This window comes from Camarhynchus parvulus, chromosome 1 (genome assembly GCF_901933205.1).
Source record: "Camarhynchus parvulus chromosome 1, STF_HiC, whole genome shotgun sequence".
Classification (NCBI taxonomy): domain Eukaryota; kingdom Metazoa; phylum Chordata; class Aves; order Passeriformes; family Thraupidae; genus Camarhynchus; species Camarhynchus parvulus.
In genome coordinates, this window is record NC_044571.1 from 41,093,243 (window position 1) to 41,113,620 (window position 20,378).

Genomic DNA, 20,378 nt, shown 5'->3' on the forward strand with positions numbered 1-20,378 from the left:
AACTACAAGAATACAGAGGCACTGTCTATCATTGAATAAGGTGCATGAAAGAAAAAAAGCTTATCAGTCAGAACCACTTCTGCCATCAAGGCACTGCAGAGTTACTAAGTGGTTTTAGTCTTAAGATATGGTCCTTTCATCACAGAATAGCTGAAGTTGGAAGGAACTCTTAGAAATCATCTCGTCTAACCCCACTGCCCACGCAGGGCCACCTCTAGAAATCTGCCTACACCTGTGTCCAAAGTGCTTTTGTATAACTCTAAAGTGGGGAGACTCCATAAACCCCCTGGACAACCTGCACCAGTGGAAATGACACAGTGTAAAAAGCTATCGTAACTTTCAAGGGAACTTCACATTTCAGTTTGCAGCCATTGGCCTGATCCCATCACAGACCACCACCGAGCAGAGCCTGGCTCTGCCCTCTTTGCACCCTCCCTTCAGCTACATTGATGAAATCACCCTGTAGCACAGAAGTCTCAGGGCAAACACTCTCAGCCATCCCAGCCTTTCCTTGCAGAAGAGAGATGCTCCTCGCCTCCAATCTTAGTGGAACTTCACTGGACTTTCTCAGTAGCTTCATCTCTCCTGCACTGGGGAGCCCAGTGCTCAGATGGGGTTCCCATCAGTGCTCAGTAATAATATATGAGAGCTGAAAACTCTCATCCCTGTTTTTCTTACAACCTGCTGCAGAAAGAAGTTAAGTATGCAAAAGGGACACAGTGGCATCAGAAGGAATCAGAATAGAATAGTTGCTATGCAAGTCAATATTTATTTTAATTGTAATTTGAGAGCTCTGCTCAGTACCCACTTCAACTGACACATGCAAAAAGCATCACTTTAATCAGCTCCTCAATCAGTAAGTTGGTGCTTCATTTGTGGGATTTCTTCTATTTTTTTCCTTTATATAGCAGTGAATACTTACCTGCCTTCTCTGATGAATTCCTCTGCTGACTCGATCTGCTTATTGAGCTTCTTTACTTGCTTATAGAGAGAGAAGCATTGCTTATGGTCTTGGTCCAGTTTCAGACATTCCCGGACCTCACTTTTCACAGGGAGGTAAAGAGAAGTGAAAAAAAAAAAACAACACACCTCGGTCACCACATACTATGAAATTTTACCTGGAGACACAATTCAGCATATACAAACTGTTCAGAACAACACTTGAGCTCTTTCATAGATCTCTCCCTTCATCCAAATATTAATATAAAGTAAGACCAAAAAGAGTCTTCCAAAATATACAGGGATACTTATCTGGGTTTGATTTTAATTCTTTTGTGTTGCCAAATACACAAAAGATTAAATGCTACAGTAATAACTGACTAAAGAGCTAAAGAGTATCTTTGAAGGAAAAGGCACTCTGTGAAAGAAATTATATTCAGCAGTTATCAGATGAATAGATAGATATATTACAAAATTCCTACACTCAAGTGTATTTTGTGCTGCTTGAAATAGAAAGCTCAACTAAGACACAAACCTCCTTGATGGAATCTCAGCCAAGCCTGAGGCTGATGTTTCACCATGAAGAATGTTTAATCAGACTCTGATTAGGGAAAATATGTGTCAAAATAGTACAAAGTCTAAAAAAAAAACCAAAAACCTCCAGAATGCAGTCATATGAAGGAATAAATGTTTTGGATCCCACAGAGTCATCATAGCACAACCACTATGTCAATTTCAGAAAGAGATTACAAAATCTTATTTTGTTCCTAAGCACAGACAAAAATATCCTACTATTTGAAAACAATTAGGCCTTTAAGAGGAAGAAACTAAGGGAAGGACAAGAGAGAGCACCCAGCAAGTTCAAGAGCTATACAACTCTTTATCAGCATATCTCATGATGCAAAAATTAATGGTATCAGATAAGAATAAAGGAAAGAGGCTTATCCCTTTCTTTCTGATTCCGTTCTGTTCTCCAACCGTGCCCTCAATCGTGCTTTAAAATGCCACCTATACTTGAAATCACTGGGCAAAGTGATGGCCACCTCCCTAAAGTCATCACAGAAGTGACCTATGAGCTCACAAGATTAAGTAGGCTCTGGAAAGGGAATGCCTAATGCAAACCAATTACTTTCATGTTTACTTTTGGCTAGCTATAAAACAAACTTTTGCAAGTATAATCACATGCAGTTTCCATCTGCCAATGAAAGAAACACAGGCTTTTTCAGTTCTCTTCACCTTATTGAAGGGACTCTGTGGCAGAAATAATTTTGGAAGGATTCTGGAGATGAAGGCAGCACATCTGAAATTATGATTGGCACAGAAACCACTTCTGTGCAATAGGAAGAATTCCATCATTTGTGCAGCTAGGCACAGAGCACAAACTGAACAGTCCAGACTGGGCAAGGGCAGTTATCTGCCAGATTGACTAGGGACATATGGGAATAAGACCTTAAATTTAACTCAGTTTGAATAAAAGGACAAGGCATTATAAAAAAGTCATCCAGGACTGTCTGCAGGAATGAGAGGCAAACAGCTCTGCACCCCAAACTCTTCATACTTGGATGCTCCTGTACTTTTTATTTATCCTTAAGCTTATAACATAATGTAGACATCTTCTGTTTGCATCTTAAATTCAACAGAGGTTTAAAGTTAAAAAAAAAAAAAAGCTCCATTACAGGAAATTTAGAGAAGCACTTCCTTCTAGGAGAAACACAACAAAAACAGCACTTCTAAGCATCTCTGATGGAGAGGGACTCCGGCTTCTGTTTAAGGAAACAGGATGCCTCGAACCATTGATGGTTGGTCTTGCCAAGAACAAACATGGGTTTCTTCACTGCCAATCCTTAGTTTCTAGAAAGGAACTCCCTTTATCAGATCTAGACCACAGCATTCTCCATCCAAACCTCATACAAGAGATACTTCATGGTTTATCATTACCTATATAATTATATTTTCTGTCTCAATTATAATGATTAGAGCAAATAGTAAAATTACCTGAGAGATAATTCATGGTCCCCCAGCTGATAATATATTTTGCTGATTTTATAGAAGGCTTCAGTATTATCATTCTTTAATTTGGCAGCAGCTTTCAAGTCACTAATGGCTTTGCTTGGTTCCCCTTCCTTTATGTAACACTCTGCTCGAAGCTCCCGTAGTTCTGCATCCCAAACACAAACCTTGAGAAATCAAAATTAAAGCTTGTTTTTGGTCCATAACACTTCAGTTCTTTTGCTCCCCAAAAGAAAAATCCCATTTAATTTCACTTTGCCAACTGCAACAGCACAAGGTTCAAGCTGCATGCAGAGCTCATGAAATTAGCATCTCTGCTTCCTGGTGGATGCTGTGATGCACCTGCCCAAATAGAAAAACAAAGGCCTGAAAATTTTGTAAATGATGCAATGAACTCATGCAGAGAGATGAATTAAATCTACTGGCATTGCTTAAACTAGAACAGTCTGTTGAGCCTCCAGGAAAGGATATCAGAATCATAAATTATTGTATCTTCCCAAAAGAATAGAGGTAATGAACAGCAAGGACCAAGCTGTCGGCTGTCCTCCAGGAAGAAGCCTGTGGGTAAGATGCAGCTCCACCAAGTTTGACCTTAATATCTGGATTTTAAGAATAAAGAGAGGTAAAATTGTCACAGTAAGGCAAAACTAATTACTTATGAGAAACTGCCTATCAAAATTTGATTTAGGGAATTAAATCTGTCTAAGTCTTATCAGTTGTTTGGAAATTATCTTCTTAGAGGAGGCTTTCCTGCTTTTCCACGCTACCTCCCCATAAACCAATTCATTCACTGTGGCCATTCCATCACCAAAAGCTCCAAGGTTGTTAACTCCAAGTCAACAGCACTAATTTGTATGTGCAGAGTCATAGCAGTTAACTGTCTTTCAGTACATTTCTATATGACACACAAAATGCCCACATGACTAAGTTATTTACATTGCACTATCAGGCTATTTACACCAATTAAGATTCAATGAATACAGATACCTAAGGAACAAGATGAAAATTCAGCTAGCTATCTACATTTTTAATTTTGTGGGGTTTTTTTTAATCTTTTTTACTTCATTTTCTCAAGACTAAAACTGTCTGCATATATACAACGAAAAATCCAGATTAAAAAAAAACTAACTCCTATACTTGGCAAAACTTCACTGATTTCAGAAAAACTTCTTCCCAGCTTCCCCAAGAATAACAAATTGTAGAAAAATAGAAAAGTATAATCAATAAAGTTATCTGTAATTGATGTTTAACTGAAGTATCTTTAAGACAGACTATGACTTCTTCTGCAGCTAGTGCTCAGCCCTCTCCTCTCTCCAACACAATTATAGACCCACAGTGCTCAGCAAAACTAAACTGGTTACACCAAAGTTATTTTCACATCAGTAAAGAAACTATTAAACAAAAACAAAGATGTCAAAAGTTCTTACTTTCACAGTACCATTTGACTTAACACTTACTGCCAAGATTTCATCAAGAAGAGAAATAGCAGCTCCATAATCCTCTTGCTGGTAGGCAGATAATGCCTGTGAATGTAGGCGCTGCAGCTCATCAGATTTTGTCAGCTGAGTCTGGGCTTCTTTTTCCTCATTATTGCTAGGATTGGATTTGAGCTGCAAACATGGATAAGGAGAGAGGCTCAAATGCTTGTTCAAGGATCTCTTTCAGTCCCATGAATAATCATATCATGGAGAACTGACTAAAGCTGAGAATAAAGTGGGTTTCCAAACTCCACTGGAAGTATTTCTACCTCTGAACTTCAGAAGAAAAAAACATTTTGAGATTCAATGCAAGATGTCAGAAGTCAAAGAAATCCAGTTCTTCATGCCTGATCAATCATCACTGGACACATCAAACACAACAGTCACTGTCCCCCATCACCTGCTGGACGTTGTGGACCTCTGTGTAACCTGATTAATTCACCGCTGCTATCAGCTGTTAAACGCTGGATTCCTCAGAGCAACAGACAGTGTAATCACATGGCCTAATTGCATCTCTCCCTTTAAGCACTATACACATTTATAACTTCATAGCAGAAATAAATGAAACATGTTCCAGACAGTTGTTACTGTGAAGTTGTGCTTCTTACATTTTCCTCACAAAGAGTGGCTGCAGCAGCAAGTTAAGTGGCTACAACCAGGGAAAAGACTCAGCTGGGCAGTCAGGCGTCCTGTTTCTTACGTAGTTTTAAACAAGTCTAGTATTTTGTCTACAAGGACTCTCATTTCTCTTAACCCCTCTCTCTGAGCAAGTGGAAGTCATTACATTGTACTTGCCTCTTTCTTAGGCAGGTTTATCTTGTCAAAGAAAAAATTTAAAAATATCTTTCAGGCAGCTTTACTATCACCCAGGAAGATACACACGGCCAGAGAGAATCTCAGATGTTCCCTTGCAAAGCCAGGGAATTTGTAGCATTACTGTAGCTTGAAAGAATCGCTGACTTCACACTTGTTGGTGTTCAATGACTTTCAAAGTTTAAAAGGGATAAATCAGCATGACTTTTCTTGTTTGTTTTTAAGTAAAAACTTGCATTATCTTGCATTCTATACACAGAATGTGAACTGAAGTCACTCAAAGACATCCAATACTTTTTTCTTCCCCCATTTATGTTGAAGTGGCCATCTCCCTTTTTCTCACCAGTACGTTTCTGAAATACATGTATTTTGTGCTTATGTCTCTAACATTATTCAACTTCAGGCCTCAGAAGTCCTTTACCAGAATTTCCCCTGGTTCTACCACTTGAGTATACAAAAGGAAAAAGCCTAAATTCTATACCAAAATGATGCACAGGTCCCATACTTTGTCTTCAATTCCTCTTTATAAATCTTTTTGAATCTTATGCAGTTTTTCATTTTACCTGGCAAAAATCAACTTGTACCTAGATCCGAAAATTCTCCTTTATTCCCTACATTGTCTTTCAGCAAGAGAACAACAATGTGATCAAAGAGTTTTCTTTCTTTGTAAGATTCGCAATGTAAGTCTCATAAAGCTTTTCTTCTGATTAGAACTCTGCCTATAAGCCCTTGATGCTGCACATCCACTCTCTCCCTAAAATCTGGAGCTTGTAGCAGAAGCAAATTTCTGCACTTGTAATTTCAAAAAATACCAAGTCTACAAAACTCTCTGAAGTTCTGAACTCTTTAGTTCCAGCAGACTTGTTTGATTTCTTCCTCAATTTCTCAGCATTTGCTTAAAAATTAAGAGCCTTTGCTATGGATGAGCCTTATACTTCCATGAAAACTTATGATCTCCTTAGACTCAAGGTATGTTTCCGGTAATGTATTTGGAGAAAATGTCAGTGGAATATGAAAAGCAATGTTACAATCATGGAGGCAAGTCCAATAGTAATCAAGACCATTTGAGTCAATCATCCTAGGTAATTTTAGGTAGCACAACATGTCCAGTTAGAGACAGGGAAATTTTTCAAGGTATCATTCAAACAAAAGTCATTGAGTGTGTGCTACAGTATGATGAAAATAAACACTCATAAGCTCCTAATAAGTAATAGCATATTGCTATGATATTTAAATAAGTAACATTAACTAAAGCGAAAAGAAGCCTGCTCATTCAGGTTGTAAAACAGGGAACCAAGGGATATGAGGGAACGTCCATAGTTTGTGGTATCTAAGAGCAAGACATCCATCCACTCAAGGACATTGCACAGAAGAAAGCCCAGCACTGGTAACATATCAGGTAACACAGCTAAAATGACAGACAGATGAAAAAAAAAAAAACAGGAGAAATGTATTTGGAAATATCTAATGTTATATTAAATATCTCAGATGTGGTTAAGAGAGCCTCAAACAGCCAACTAGATTGCCTAGTAACTTAACCCAATTTGATTAACTCACAGTGCCATAAGATGGCCTCTCCCACCTACATCCAAAACAGTACTATTACATATAACAACCAACCATGGAAAGCTGTTGTCCAACGTATTTTGCAACAGGCGAGGCTTTAGATGAGAAAGCAATTTGCAGATGTACAGAGCTCAGTCACTTGGTCTTGGCTGACATCTAGTGGAACTAGAAGCGGTGCCTTCAGTGTAGAGCCTTCAAGTGTTTGTTCTTCCGAGGCAGACAGAATTGTCTATTTAGGACACCTCCATTTACAATATTTATTGCAATAAATTGCACTGTGTTACAGTCAGTCTTAAAAAAAGACTAGAATTTGAAAGAAATATAACAATTTGGACCTTTCCCCACTTTCCAATAGACAAGGCTCTAATTCCGTACCTTCTACAGAATTCACCAACTCAAATGCTTGTAATTTCCTCTCAAACATAAGCAGAGTCACTGACAACACTGAAAGGCACATAGGGCTGCCAGGATCTGCATTGTTTTTGTCACCTTTCCGGAAGGCCTTCCATCAATGAAAGTATGCCAATATCCCTTTTATATTCAGTAAAAATCACATGCTTACAGGTAAAATAAACATTCCAGGATTTTCATGGCTTGAGGCCCTGGACACGAATGTTGATGCACCCACAGATCTGTCCTGCTGACTTCTGTTAATCAGAAACCACTAACCCAAACAGAAGGAACTTGATATTAAAGCATATGAACACTAAACCAAAGTTGTAGCAGAGAAATAATTACTATTCATACAGCACGAGCAACAACTTTGTAAAATCACCAAAGGAATTCTGCTTACTCCTTGTTTCATGTGTAAAACCTGACCCATGTAAAAAATTTAATCAGCTTGATTCATCTGTTGGCCAAAAGGAGAGGTTTCTAGAAACACAGCATTGCTTAATATGTGAAGGCACAAGTCTGAATCACACCCTCTATCCATACCTCGTGATTAATTTCAGCCAACAGGAAAGTACAGAGTACAAAAAAAAACACAGCTAAAAATAACACATGAAGGCTGAATCTCAAGAGGCTCTGCTCCCAAAAAGGAATACTGTATCCTTTGCAGCTAGGCATTTCCACTGCCCATTCTCACACTAGCACTGCCTCACAAGGCAGCCAGTACTGATATGCCAGAGAGGGCAGGAATATACAGAGAAACTGCTTAGCAATCAATCATTTAAAGATATTTAGGGTGCTCACAATGAAACCTTCTCCTGATACTATGAAATTATATAGAAAGAATTTGAATACATTAATTTTCTTTCCACAAGTACACATTAAAGGACAGGTTTACTGTTTTATATGAAGAATAGTTATGGGTTTTTTTGAAGTTCTACCCAAAGCCACTGGTCTGACAAGATGTGAAAGTTTACCTGTCATCCTTCTCTCCATTTAGATGGGCTGAATTTTTCCTGCTTTCTCTCCCTCAAAAATGACTGCATCTCCTAAATTATTGAGACCCTTTTTAAGGAACATGACTACAAGAGAAGGAATGAGAAATCTGCAAGATTTAAAAAACAAGGAAAACCTCTCAAAGAAACAGGTATTCCACTTAAAGATTTCAAGGTATGTAGCACAATTTAACCCACTCCACACATGAACAATTTAACCTTTTGCAAATTACTACTTTAGTATTTAGTCATTTTGCTTGAATATATTGTACTTAACTGAAAATTATGCTCTTCAAAACAGACCACCCTAATTACACAGACAACACTGCTAACAAAACAAAGGAAAATGGAAGTCAGATTGAGAACTAATATGCTCGTTTCCTACATTAGCTTCTGGGAAGAAACTCTGTTCTACTTCAGACTTAAAGCCTGATCCTGATTGAGTACTGTAACTATTTGAACTGACCAAAGGCAGCAAATAAATTTTTGCAGCAGGTTTGGCAATAGGAAAAGATATTTTACAGTTGACTGGAGAAACAATTCCATATGCAGCATTAAGCAATACTTCAAGAAACAGTAACTGCAAAGAGATGCACACACAGACTCACAATCAACCCTGACACTGCATAATTGTTACTGCAGCAACTGTGTCCTCAGTTAATCCGAGCTGAGCAACTCTCACCCACATTTGCAGACAGCAGGGCTGCGCTGCTATCAGACTACACACTCCTAAGAAACTTACTGAGGGAAGAAGCAGCCAGAGATGCCATTGCTACGTGAACTTCAGAATAAGCTGCTGGAGCTCTGCTACAGACACAAGAACTGCCTGGTGCATTTCTACCTGCAAGAGCCATTCCTCGTAGCTGCCCTGCAGAACATACAGAATAACCACTCCAGTTTTGTCATCCTCACTTCCTAGTAAGATTTCCATTAAACAGCTGCAATCTGGACCACACAACTTCTTTTTTCATCAATCTTTTCAGAGACAGCCAACAAGACAGCATTTGTTTCTTTGCAAATTCTTCTTATTTTGGCTTAAGGGACACACCAGCTGTTCAAACTAGCAACTCCTGAAGAGCAAGCAAGAATGAAGACTGTATCTTAGGTATATTCATATTTACATTAATTTTGTGCAATAGAGAGGAAATCTAGATTCATATTCTTTGAGGGCTTTTTTTCTGGGGTTAGATCAGTTTAGCTTGGCAGCATAGGGCTGAAATGCACAAAATACCCATCAAAACTAAAAATAGCCCAAGTGAGTTTTAGGTGCGTAATATCCAACTACTTGTAGCTAGCTGGAAGCTGCACGATTCCTGATCATGAAGAGAAAGTACTGTCAGACATTCATGAACATGGAGAACTCTGCAGATTAGGAGACAGAGGGATGCCACCGAAATGTACTGATTTAACTGCTCAGTGACTAAAAATTAAGAATCAAGAATTCTTCTGCAATCAGTAAAAAGAGATAGGAACCTGCAAAGGTTGATCCATGATGCCCCTAGTGACTTCCCAGGGAGACATCAATATAGTGATGTAAACCAGAGTTCAACTACATCACTCTTTCCTGAATGAAGGCTGCTCCTTCAGCTACCAGTAAGCAGAGATCATGAAGTACCAGGCATAAACAAGAAAGACTTTCCCAAGTCTTTGTTTCAGACAACACCCCCTTTCATCTGCATCACTATACTGCAATTTCACCGGTCATTTATTCATACAAAAGTTGCTTAGCTACTATGCCTGCAAAGAACAGGAAAGACAAACTCAGGCCTAGACAGCATATACTCTACAGAGCATCAGAGTTCAGATGTGACCTTGGCTCAGAACCCAACCTTAAAAGTACTGATGTAGCTCAACACTGGTCTCCAACTTACCACATTTTTAAAGTCATCCTCTGCTTCATCAAATTTCCCTTGCTTAAGCAATAAGTGTCCTCTTTGTAATCTTGCCTGAAATGAAACATAACTTTTTATTTACAAATGGGAATTGAGCAAAGTATGAACACAAGTTTCATCTTAGTATAGCTAACAAGCTGAAACAGGGATCATGACACTCATTCTTTGTCTTTTTGATTTAACAATGTTCTTATAAGGCCTCTTCAATGGCAAAGGATTGTTCTGCACCAGAACTGAGGGACAAAAAGCAGACAATTTTTATGAAAAGAACTCACGTAAGAAGTTTCACAAATCATAGTGAATGTGACTTTACACCACCTTTCTGATTATAATTGCTTACATATTAAATAGCAGAAATAATAAACAATTCCCACATTTAATAATTTCATTAAACTCTCAGAATAATAGAAGCTACGTAAAAAGAAAAGTCAATGATTTAGAAGACTTTGATTTCTAATAAGAATATTTTCATACAACAGTGAATTTAACATTCGCTCCTTTATTGTCAACTATACAGGACATGCCACTGCTCACAAAAAAGAGAGCGGAGAGAATCAGTTGGAGAGGACTTCAGCATCAGTTTCCAACTAGCAGGGCAGTCTCCACATATAGTACACAGAATGGAGAAAGGGGTAAGCAAATCTGAACTAGCAACAGTCACACAGGAATGCAATGAGATTAGGACAGTTACTGTGGAAAACAGATACCTCAAATCTAATGCTGATTAAGAGAAAAAAAACCCAGAGGCATCTGTGTGCTTTCTTCTCCCTGTCCCAAATGGCAAAGCCTTGGTGAACAACAGAATAACCACAAGTGAGAGAAGTGTTTAGTATAAATCCATTAACTTAGTAAAACTAGTAGTTGTTCAAATAACTGTCTAGACTGTACTCAACATTGTTGCAAATTAAGGCACATACACCATTGCTATTATTTTACCCACTTTAAAGCCCTCTGAGGGACAATGTATTCTCTATTCCTGTTGAGCAAAGTCTGAAAAAAACCCCAAACCTTCTTTGAAGCAGTTCTTTTTTTTTAACACTTGAACAAATCTTCAGTTCCAGTAATACTTACTGATGTGAAGTCCTGCTTTAATTCAACCACTTTACTTAAATCGCGAATTGCCGCTTTAGATTTGCCCATGGCTAAGTACACTGTGGCTCTTCTGTAATAAGCAATGTAGTTCTCAGAGTCTCCCTCTGCAAATAAACAAACACTAATCAGAATACTATCTCAAAGCTACTGAAATTTCTGGTACAGTGGAACCGTAATGACTAAAAATATATCATCTGACTTTTAAGCCACTGGAAACAATGGCATACATTAATAAGACATAAAATTTGTAATGTTATGCAAGAAGTATTTTCTGTGCAGTTTAATTATATAACAATAAAGTTTACACAAATACTGTAAATGCCAAATAATTGAGAGTGAAGGTCAAATATGCATGTGTTCTTCAGCTTTATATGGGAGAACAGCCTCTATGTATTAATGCTTTACCTCCAGCTGCAGGCCTACGTTTGAAAGCACATTAATTCATCATTTTCCAGCCCAGGTGCTGATCACCATATTGGATACATGCAAATACTCCCAAAATTACTAATATGTTAGTGCAATGTCAACACAGACACTAACTCTTTATATCATTCATTGAAATATCAGCAACTTCTTTCCTTAGTAATAAAGTGGGCACCAACATTCCCTCTCACCAGCAGACAAATGCACATACACTATCAACATGAAGGCTAACTTCAGAGCCCACACATTCCATGTTGTCTCCTGGTCAAAATTCCAAGATCCAGCAACTTTAACACTCTCCAAGCTAGCACATACTCCTGCACAAGAGGCAAACATCAGTCTCTGAAAACAAGAATAATATTCTTAATATTCTTCTGTATGCAGTATTTAACAGAAACAGGTGACAGCTACTGTGGGCTCTCAAGGAAAAGTAACTTCAACCACTGAAACATCCCAATGTTGGAATACAGAAAACCTTTTAGTATACTATTAAAAACAGAAAAATCAATTCAGAATTTGCAGACATTCATATCTGAGGAACAGAAGTAGTATTTTTCTTCCTCACATCATCTGAGGTTAAAGTTGAACTTCAAAATAAATGGAAGAAATAGCACCACCAAAAATCTTATGATCAGCAACGAAGTTTCATAGCTGGCCACCTCCATTACCAAGAAGAAGCTATCTGTACTCTTCCTCTACAGTAACTTGATTGTGAAAATGGTCATCTCCAGAGCTGAAATTTAATACGCACTCCCATGCAGTATGCGTCTTTGTATGTCAGCATTATAAACACCAAATAAATTCAACTGTTAATACCCTTTAAAAAAAAAAGCACCATTGAGTCCTAAAGGTGTACGCTAGGTACAAATTGACAGCTGAAATTAAGGAACTTGATTAATACACAAAGGATGAAAGGTAGGAAAGAGCTAACACAGAAAGCACATTTCATCACCAGATGATTATCTGACACATAGCTTTGCCTCAGCACTCCAGCAACAGTAATGAACAGCAATTGAAACCCAGACAGAAAGCATAAGCTGGGATGGAAGAAAGAGTTGAAAATTTAACTAAAGAGAGGTAGTATGGACCGCAGTTTTCTTCTATTTCAGATGTTTGCAAAAAAACCAAAAATATACTGCCTGAGACAAGACAGAAAAATCTATTTACCTCAGTCTACAATGATGCAGTACAGCCAGGAAAGAATTCTTACCTCCTCACAAGCACAACTGGCAAATCATGCTTAAAATCTTTTCAAAAAAGCAAAATCCAAAGAAGTCTGATAAAAATGAGGCAATCAGGCCAAAATCAGTATCCAAATAAGAATCCCATAAAGGTCATAGCTGAGATGGTCACAGCATATTTCTACAAGCTGCTCTAGCACAGCTGGCAAAGCAGTGGGTTTCACCCATGCAGGCACCTCACACCACTGCTGCCTCTACAACACCACCAGGACCTGCACAGCCACACACTGAACTGGTCTCCTCATCAAATCCAAGTTCAACTTTGCCAATCAATAATAAAGGAAAAAATCAGGCTGTAGCACTAACAGTGCACGGACCCCATCGAAATGCTTTGGCAGCAACATACAAATCAAAGGAGAACAGACTGCATCTAGGTGGAACAAGGAACTTCCATAACAGAAAAAAAGGCAAGTTGCCTCCTCCATTCTCTTTATATAAGGGAAGTTGATCTTGGAGAATGCAAAGAAAATATTAATAACTCAGAAGCAACCCATGTTTCGTTTACATCTCACTATTAAACCAAGGCATAAATTAAAAAGTATTAACAGTATGACTCATCAATGTATAACATCTCAGTAATATTCTTTTCACAGAGGAAAAAAATGCACTTGTACACATTATAACAAAGTCCAAGAAGTTAAAACAGTACCATGCAATTAAGAAACTGTAGTGTTAATGGACACTGCTTTTTACTGGTGCTGTCTCTAGGCTTCAATTAAAGGATTTAATCAGCTAAATTGTTTTAAAATTCTTAAAAGCAAGCATTTAACTTCTCAGTTTGCTGAAAATGCAGAACACCAAACAAGAACAAACTCACTATCTGACTACAAGAGAGGGACAATTTTGCTCTCCACTGCCAATTCAGTATCTCAAACTTGCAGCATCAGTTTCACTGAGACACCACCTACTTCAAGATTTAATTAAGAAAAAATAAGACGAGAGAGAGTGACTATTTTAAACATTGAATTTTTTACAGCACTGGATAGGAGAAAGCATGGATAAAGTCAGCCTTTCAAAGACATACTCATACTTTGAAAAACATCATAAAGATGAAACCTGATCTTGATGGGATTAGACAGGGAATACCTCATCAAATAATATCAGAGTCAACTCTAATTCCTTTCATACAGCTAGCTTCTAGAACAACAGTGACTTAAGTGTTTATGTATTGTGTAGTTAATTTAACAGTTTTCTTTTATCAAAACCAAAGCATAAATATTCTACTGCATCTCTGCTGGCTTCTGTCCAAACTGCTGTATAAAGATAGCCCAAATTCTGTGATTCATGGAATGTAATTTGCAAGAAAGCAGGATATTTAATGAAGCAAACAGTGAGAAGAACCTACCCAAAGGTATTTCAGTACAAGAGTCACCTCCCTGAGATACATACCTATAGCCGCATGAAAGTGAGACAAAGCATCTGCCAGCTGCCCAGCAGCCAATAATTTCTTCCCCATTTCAAGTTGTTTTTCTACTTCTGCATTTATTCCACACTCAGCTCCTTAAAGAAAAACAAAAAGATGAAGGCTCTGAATGAACAGTTTGATTACAGCAAACACATACAGTGATAATACAACACATGTAACAAACCATTATTGACAGAGGCAGAAGTCACATCCTCCTGCACTTTAGGTAATCTCAGAGGTCTTTTACAATCTAAGGGCTTCTGAGACTCTGTAAAGCACCCTGCAGTCTAATAACCTCATAGTATGTCCCAATTAGGATGTGTCAAAGTACACAAGACATTGCTTTGCACCCCACTGTGACAAGGCACCAAATACACATCCACACTTTCAGTAACATACTCTGACTTTCAATTTCAGAAGAATCTGGAAAGGACTCGTAACACACACATGCAGCAAATACACACAGGTTCTAAACTAAAATTCATGACCCTGATGGTAACTTCATACTTAACTGAGAACTCTTTGGCTACTTAAAGATTGGCTTCTCATCCACTACACTTGTCTCTATAATTTCCAGGGCAAACTTCTACGGGACTGCAAGTTTAGACACACAATTAAAATTCTCACTCCTATTTCCTTTAACCAGTAGCATGAAAACCATACTAAAGTGGTAAGTCTTAGAAGTGCCAGTTTGAGTTTAAAGCTAATAAATTGCTGCTGCTCAAACAACAGGGAAAGACTATTGTTGAGAAGAAATGGGCAGCCAAGGGCAGGTACATGCTGTACATACATCAACTCAGCAACAGCTTTTTCACGTGTCCTGCATCCTGGAGTCTTCAGATCACGGCAGAATTCCACTACAAATTACCCACCAGCTTATGACTATTAAAAAACTTTCACACTAGAAAAATTTTCATTTATTAAGAGGATACCCTATGCCTAGATTTAAGCAAGGCAATATATTGAAATCCTGAATAAGCACATTATATTAAAACCCAATGATTTATAACTTATTTCACTCAGGTTTTGCACTGAGCTGATTCAGATAGGCACTTTAAATACAAAAATGCAGTAGCGCTCCAAAGTTGTTTTTAGAATCAAATTAAAACGTTAAAGTACAGCTGATTGAAGGAAAGTATATTCAAACTTCTCACACTGAAAGGTGATTAAACCACAATGTATTTGTAATGAACAAACAGTAATTTCTTATCACCAAATCATCACGATTTTAGATGTAGGAGCTCTCAACACCTGGGTTCTTAATTTATTTTTTCCTTTCTACACCATGATACAGCTCATAATTCTTTTAATTCCACATTACAAGAAAATCCTTGAGCTGTCTCTACTAAAATGAACAAAATCCCCTCTGCATCCACTAGAGACAGTTCTATCTGCTAAAAGACTGACAATAAGTCAGCACGCTGGATTCAAGGGCTCCACTCAATTATTTGTTTTAGAACAATGACAGAAAGCAAATTTTTTTTAATTAATGGAAATTACTTCATGAAGTCCCAAATTTCCAGTGAATATTTTTGTTTAAGTACATGGAGTTAAAAAAACTGCCTACTTGAAAAATATTTATTTGAGGATCTTACTAAACGATTCATTTTAAAGTCAATTCTAGGCATATAAAAAATGTATTCGCATTTTATGTATCCAACTTGCAGCAAAAAAGGACATTCTTCCTTGCCCATTTTCCTTCACTAGCTTAAAGCTTCAATCATCAAGTAGTCCAGTGTCCTTTAAAATGACAAAACAAGTATATGAAACACAATGAAAAAACTAAGAGCTGAAAAAAAAGCTCACCACAAACTTCCCTGGCTTCGGAAGTATGCTAGCAGTATGGTAGGTATAAAACTATAAACAGACTGAAGTATTTAACATGACCTAATACCAACTAAAAACTCTTAAATTTCATCCCTTCTGTGTTTCCCCACACACAAACACCTGAAATCTTTCAAAACTTGCTAATTGGGAATGGTATCCTAGAATTGGGCTATAAATTACTCTTTGATGAACTTTCCATCTACCCAAATATGGCATTCAATTCCCACAGTCTCAAGCATCCTTGATTTACATTCAGTCACATCAGGATAGCTCCAAGAATACATTTTTCCACAGTAAGATGTACCTACACAATTTAGTATCTTTCAAACATGTTATGTGCAGTACAGTTTTACAGTTACATAATACTCTAGGTGGAAGAGCCATCTTTTTCCTTGAAAATAATGAAGACAATTACTAAAACAATGAGAAAGTGCCCACTGATAGCAAACAAGTAATAAAAGCAGGAGCAACATGGATAAATAAAGAAGCAAATTGTGAACTCCTCTAGATTCCCTGTAAAATACATTAAACACTGACATACATTAAACCTCAGCTCTGCAAGTTGCTGAACATCCTAAATTGGTGCATGAATCTCCACGAGCAGCCTGCATCATCAGCCTAACCACGATGAAAAGTGACACTCACCGTAACTACTCAGGAACACTGCACTGACCTGATGGTTGAGCTGTTTATTCACAGAAATCTATGCTTATTCATTTTCTGGCTGTAGGCAAACAATTGCTCTAAATAAAGCAGCCCACAGGAGACATCTGAAAACTGTTAACAGAAGCACAGGAGTCCAAGGACTCAAATTCTCTGCAAACTATTTGGGTACCTATGCACTCTTTGGTCTGGGAATGAGCCTAAGAAGTAAAGTTCAGCTGGAGCAAAAAAAAAACCACCAAACCCCACCCTACAGAGCTCTTTACAACAGATACACATTGGTGAGCTGGATACTACAGGCCCAGTTGAAGAAGTTCTGCACGCTCCACCAAGAAACTAAATTTACCCAAGAGATATGCAAGCTTACAATTTATTTTTAAAAACTTCCATGTATTTTAATTTTAATATAATTTCTAAAGACTGCCTAAGTGTTAAATATTCACCCTGGGCCTCAAACAACCACGCAAATGAGCTGTTAAATCAAGTCAAATATTCTGGATAAATTCAGAGCCTGGAGTCCTCGCAAGTCTGGGGCAAGAGTCTAAGAGCCAAAAAAAAAAAAAAAAACCAGAAAGATACCAAACAAACACAAACCCCCAGACTATTTCCATATAATTGGTACTAACCCTGACAACTGTTTAAGGGACAACAATCAGAAGGTGCAGGCAAGACAAGCAGGTGCAGCTAACCTGTTTTTCCAGTTAAATACACTCACTTCAAATAAATGATAACTTCCTGGTAGGATTTTTGTTTTATTAGGGTAATTGGTGCTAATATGTAGGCACCTAAGTCCACAGACTTGAACTATATCCCTGTATAATCAGTCCCATCCACATTGCAAAGAACTCAAGAAAGCCCTGCAACCTGAAAACAGTTTCAAGATGTTGCATTTGTCTACACATTCCTGTTTTCCCCCACTGTAGAATTTCCACCTACTTTTTCCTAAATCTTGTTCCCAAGCTGAGTAACAAGATTACAAAAATAAACAGAATTAGTTCCTGCTGTGTACCAAAGGCAGTTGTTTCAACGATAAAGCAGCAGCATGCATATCATTAATCTTAACTGCATTCATCTAAACTTTTATTTTTTTTCCCAATAGAGGAACTTAATGATTGCCTTATCTTGTCAGGAGAGTGGGAGATCCTGCTTTTGCAACATTTTTTTTTTATCAGAATGACGCTGAATCTCAAGTTTGCTGTTATTTTTCAACAGTTTGGTTTCAGCTTTAGGTGTATTTGCTAACATGACTTTCAAGAATTAGACTGAACTAGGTAAGATATGGACAAGCACCAACAGTTTCAGAAGCAACATTTCTGAGGTTTACAAGGAGCCTCAGAGTATAGAGCAGAGATATGTGCAACTTCCACCCATCAAGTTTTCACTCCCTCCGTTTGCAAAGGAAGTTGGTAAACACAGCAAAGACTGGCCGACAAAAAAAGCCCCACCCTCAAGTGGCCTTTGTATTTGGGGCCAAAAAAAAACCCAAAAAAGCTCCCAAACTTAGGGCGAAAAAAAAAATGAGGGGAGAAAAAGAAACACTTAATGCTTGTGGTATGACAGTAACTAACTGAGCTCTGTATACTCAGAGCCCCTTTATTCTTTCCCATATTACATTTCCTTTCTCCTGCTACGAGGAAGGAGAGGGGAGAAATGAACAACACTCCTTTATTCCTCCTCAGCCACCTCTTTTTGTTGTGATTAGTGTGGACAAACAACAGTGAAGAATGAATCTTCCCAAAAGAGGATCTATGCCAAATTCATCACAAATTGAGGTGAAGAGGAGGAATCAAAAACGTCTTTACTAAGAGTATTTACCAGCCAGATATAAATAGTATTCATTGCCATCAACTATGAGATACAAAGTTAATACAGAATGACTCTTCCAGATTCATGAATCAGATGACAAAAGGCAGACTTCTATAATCAAGACATCAAGATACAAATTTAAATGTGACTATGAACACCTTTGAGCTCAAAGACTAGTAATATTTGTGAGGAAAAAAAAAATCTAGATACTTAAATAACATAAATCCCCCAAAAATTCTCTAATGACACATTCCGAGAAATTAACTCCTAACTTAAGAAGTTAGTGAATTCAGTAAATAAGATTCAGTACTACCATTTCTCAGTTTATTACTGTACTCTACATCTTTATTAACTGAAGTTAAGACAATATCCCCCAAATTAGGAAATGCCCTATGCCCAAATGCCATTAAACCAAATACTTGAAATAGGTTGGCTGCTCTAAATTAAGAATCCTAAGCAGGAGCACCACATTGTAAGGGAGGAAAAAAACAGTATACTCTGACAAAAGTTACTATTTGTCTTCTAACACTACTAGAATGCATATTTAAAAAAAAAAGGCAATTTGACACCACAGTACATGGTCTAATGCAGGGTGTCTTTCCCACAGTATGTTCCTGTTGCCACCCGAGCAGCTAAACTATTTAATTTAGTGCACCAACTGAATTTTTAATGTTAACCTATATATTCCTTAAGTCCATAGCCCTTTTCTGACTACTGACAGCTTCAGTTCCACTTCCATCTGCCACTGGCAGGTAAAGAATGTCCCTCAGGTGAAACCCTGACTGTAACCACCATTCTATAGCAGAGTTAAAAACTTAACAGCAGCCTGTGAATGAAAGTCTGGCTACACAGGTGTTGCTGGCAGGATACTATGAAAGTAAATAAGCTACACAAAGCACAGATAAGCTGAACTTCAAATACTGATGGCAAGAGGTGAAAAAAAAAAAAACAAAACCAACAAAAAACCAACAGAAACCATAACAACAAAACAAAAACAGAACTAATTCAACAACGCAACCATCAAAAGCCTCAGCGAATCTCTAAGTGTGGTACTAACACTGGCTGCGGCTGAGAAGGGCAAATGGAAAAGCCTTTGAACTTCGGAACTACACGAAATCCACACGGGAGTGGGGAATTCACGGCTAGCACTGAAGGCCAGTGCTGTCACCCAGCTGCACTGGAGGACACCAGGGCACCCGCGGCCCCGCAGTGGCGAGCGGCAGCCCCAGCCCGTCCGTGAGCAGGCCGGGCAGCGCACACACAGCGAGCCGCCCCCAAGCGCTCCGCCAGGATCTCCCACTAACCCCAACAGGTCACGGCAGCGGCCGTGCCCTCGTTACGCACCCTTCGCCACAGCCCCGAGCGATGAGCTGGCAGCGCTGTACCTCCCTCCTCACACCCGTGCCCGAAATATGCCCCCCCTCAAGACGACACGGGCCCGGGGAGGCGGGGAGGTGTGGGGTGCGTGCCCCGCCGCCATGGCGGACACCGCGCAGCCCTGGCAGGAGGGACGGAGGAAGGGAGACCAGCCACCACCACCACGGCCGAGGACCCGACCCCGACGGGCCGCGGACGGCCGCGGCACAGCCCCCCTCACAACGCAGACCCACAGGGACCCCGGCCCGGCTCACCCTGGTACTGCAGGTCGAGGAGCACGAGCAGGAAGGGCAGCGCGGAGCCCAGGCGCCCGGCCGAGGCAGCGGGGGACACCATCTCCTCCTCCGTCGCCGCCCCCGGTCCCGACAGTGGCGGCTCCGGGCCGGGCCCAACCGAGCGGCGGCTCCAGCTCCTCCGGGCAGGGTCGTGGGCGACGCTGATTGGCCGCGCCGCGCGCGCCC

The 20,378-nt window shown here is 39.0% G+C and overlaps 1 protein-coding gene across 1 annotated transcript in view; it reads right to left on the reverse strand.

The window, feature by feature from the left end:
- DNAJC3 (DnaJ heat shock protein family (Hsp40) member C3) overlaps window positions 1–20,378 on the reverse strand; it is a 30,465-nt gene extending 10,087 nt beyond the window's left edge. Inside the window, exons 1-7 of the mRNA XM_030962361.1 lie at window positions 20,172–20,378; window positions 14,229–14,339; window positions 11,155–11,279; window positions 10,063–10,137; window positions 4,407–4,559; window positions 2,935–3,116; window positions 923–1,042 (exon numbers count right to left, since the gene is read on the reverse strand). Coding sequence (XP_030818221.1) covers window positions 923–1,042; window positions 2,935–3,116; window positions 4,407–4,559; window positions 10,063–10,137; window positions 11,155–11,279; window positions 14,229–14,339; window positions 20,172–20,253 — 848 coding nt within the window. The 5' untranslated portion in view covers window positions 20,254–20,378. The remainder of the gene's footprint in view (window positions 1–922; window positions 1,043–2,934; window positions 3,117–4,406; window positions 4,560–10,062; window positions 10,138–11,154; window positions 11,280–14,228; window positions 14,340–20,171) is intronic.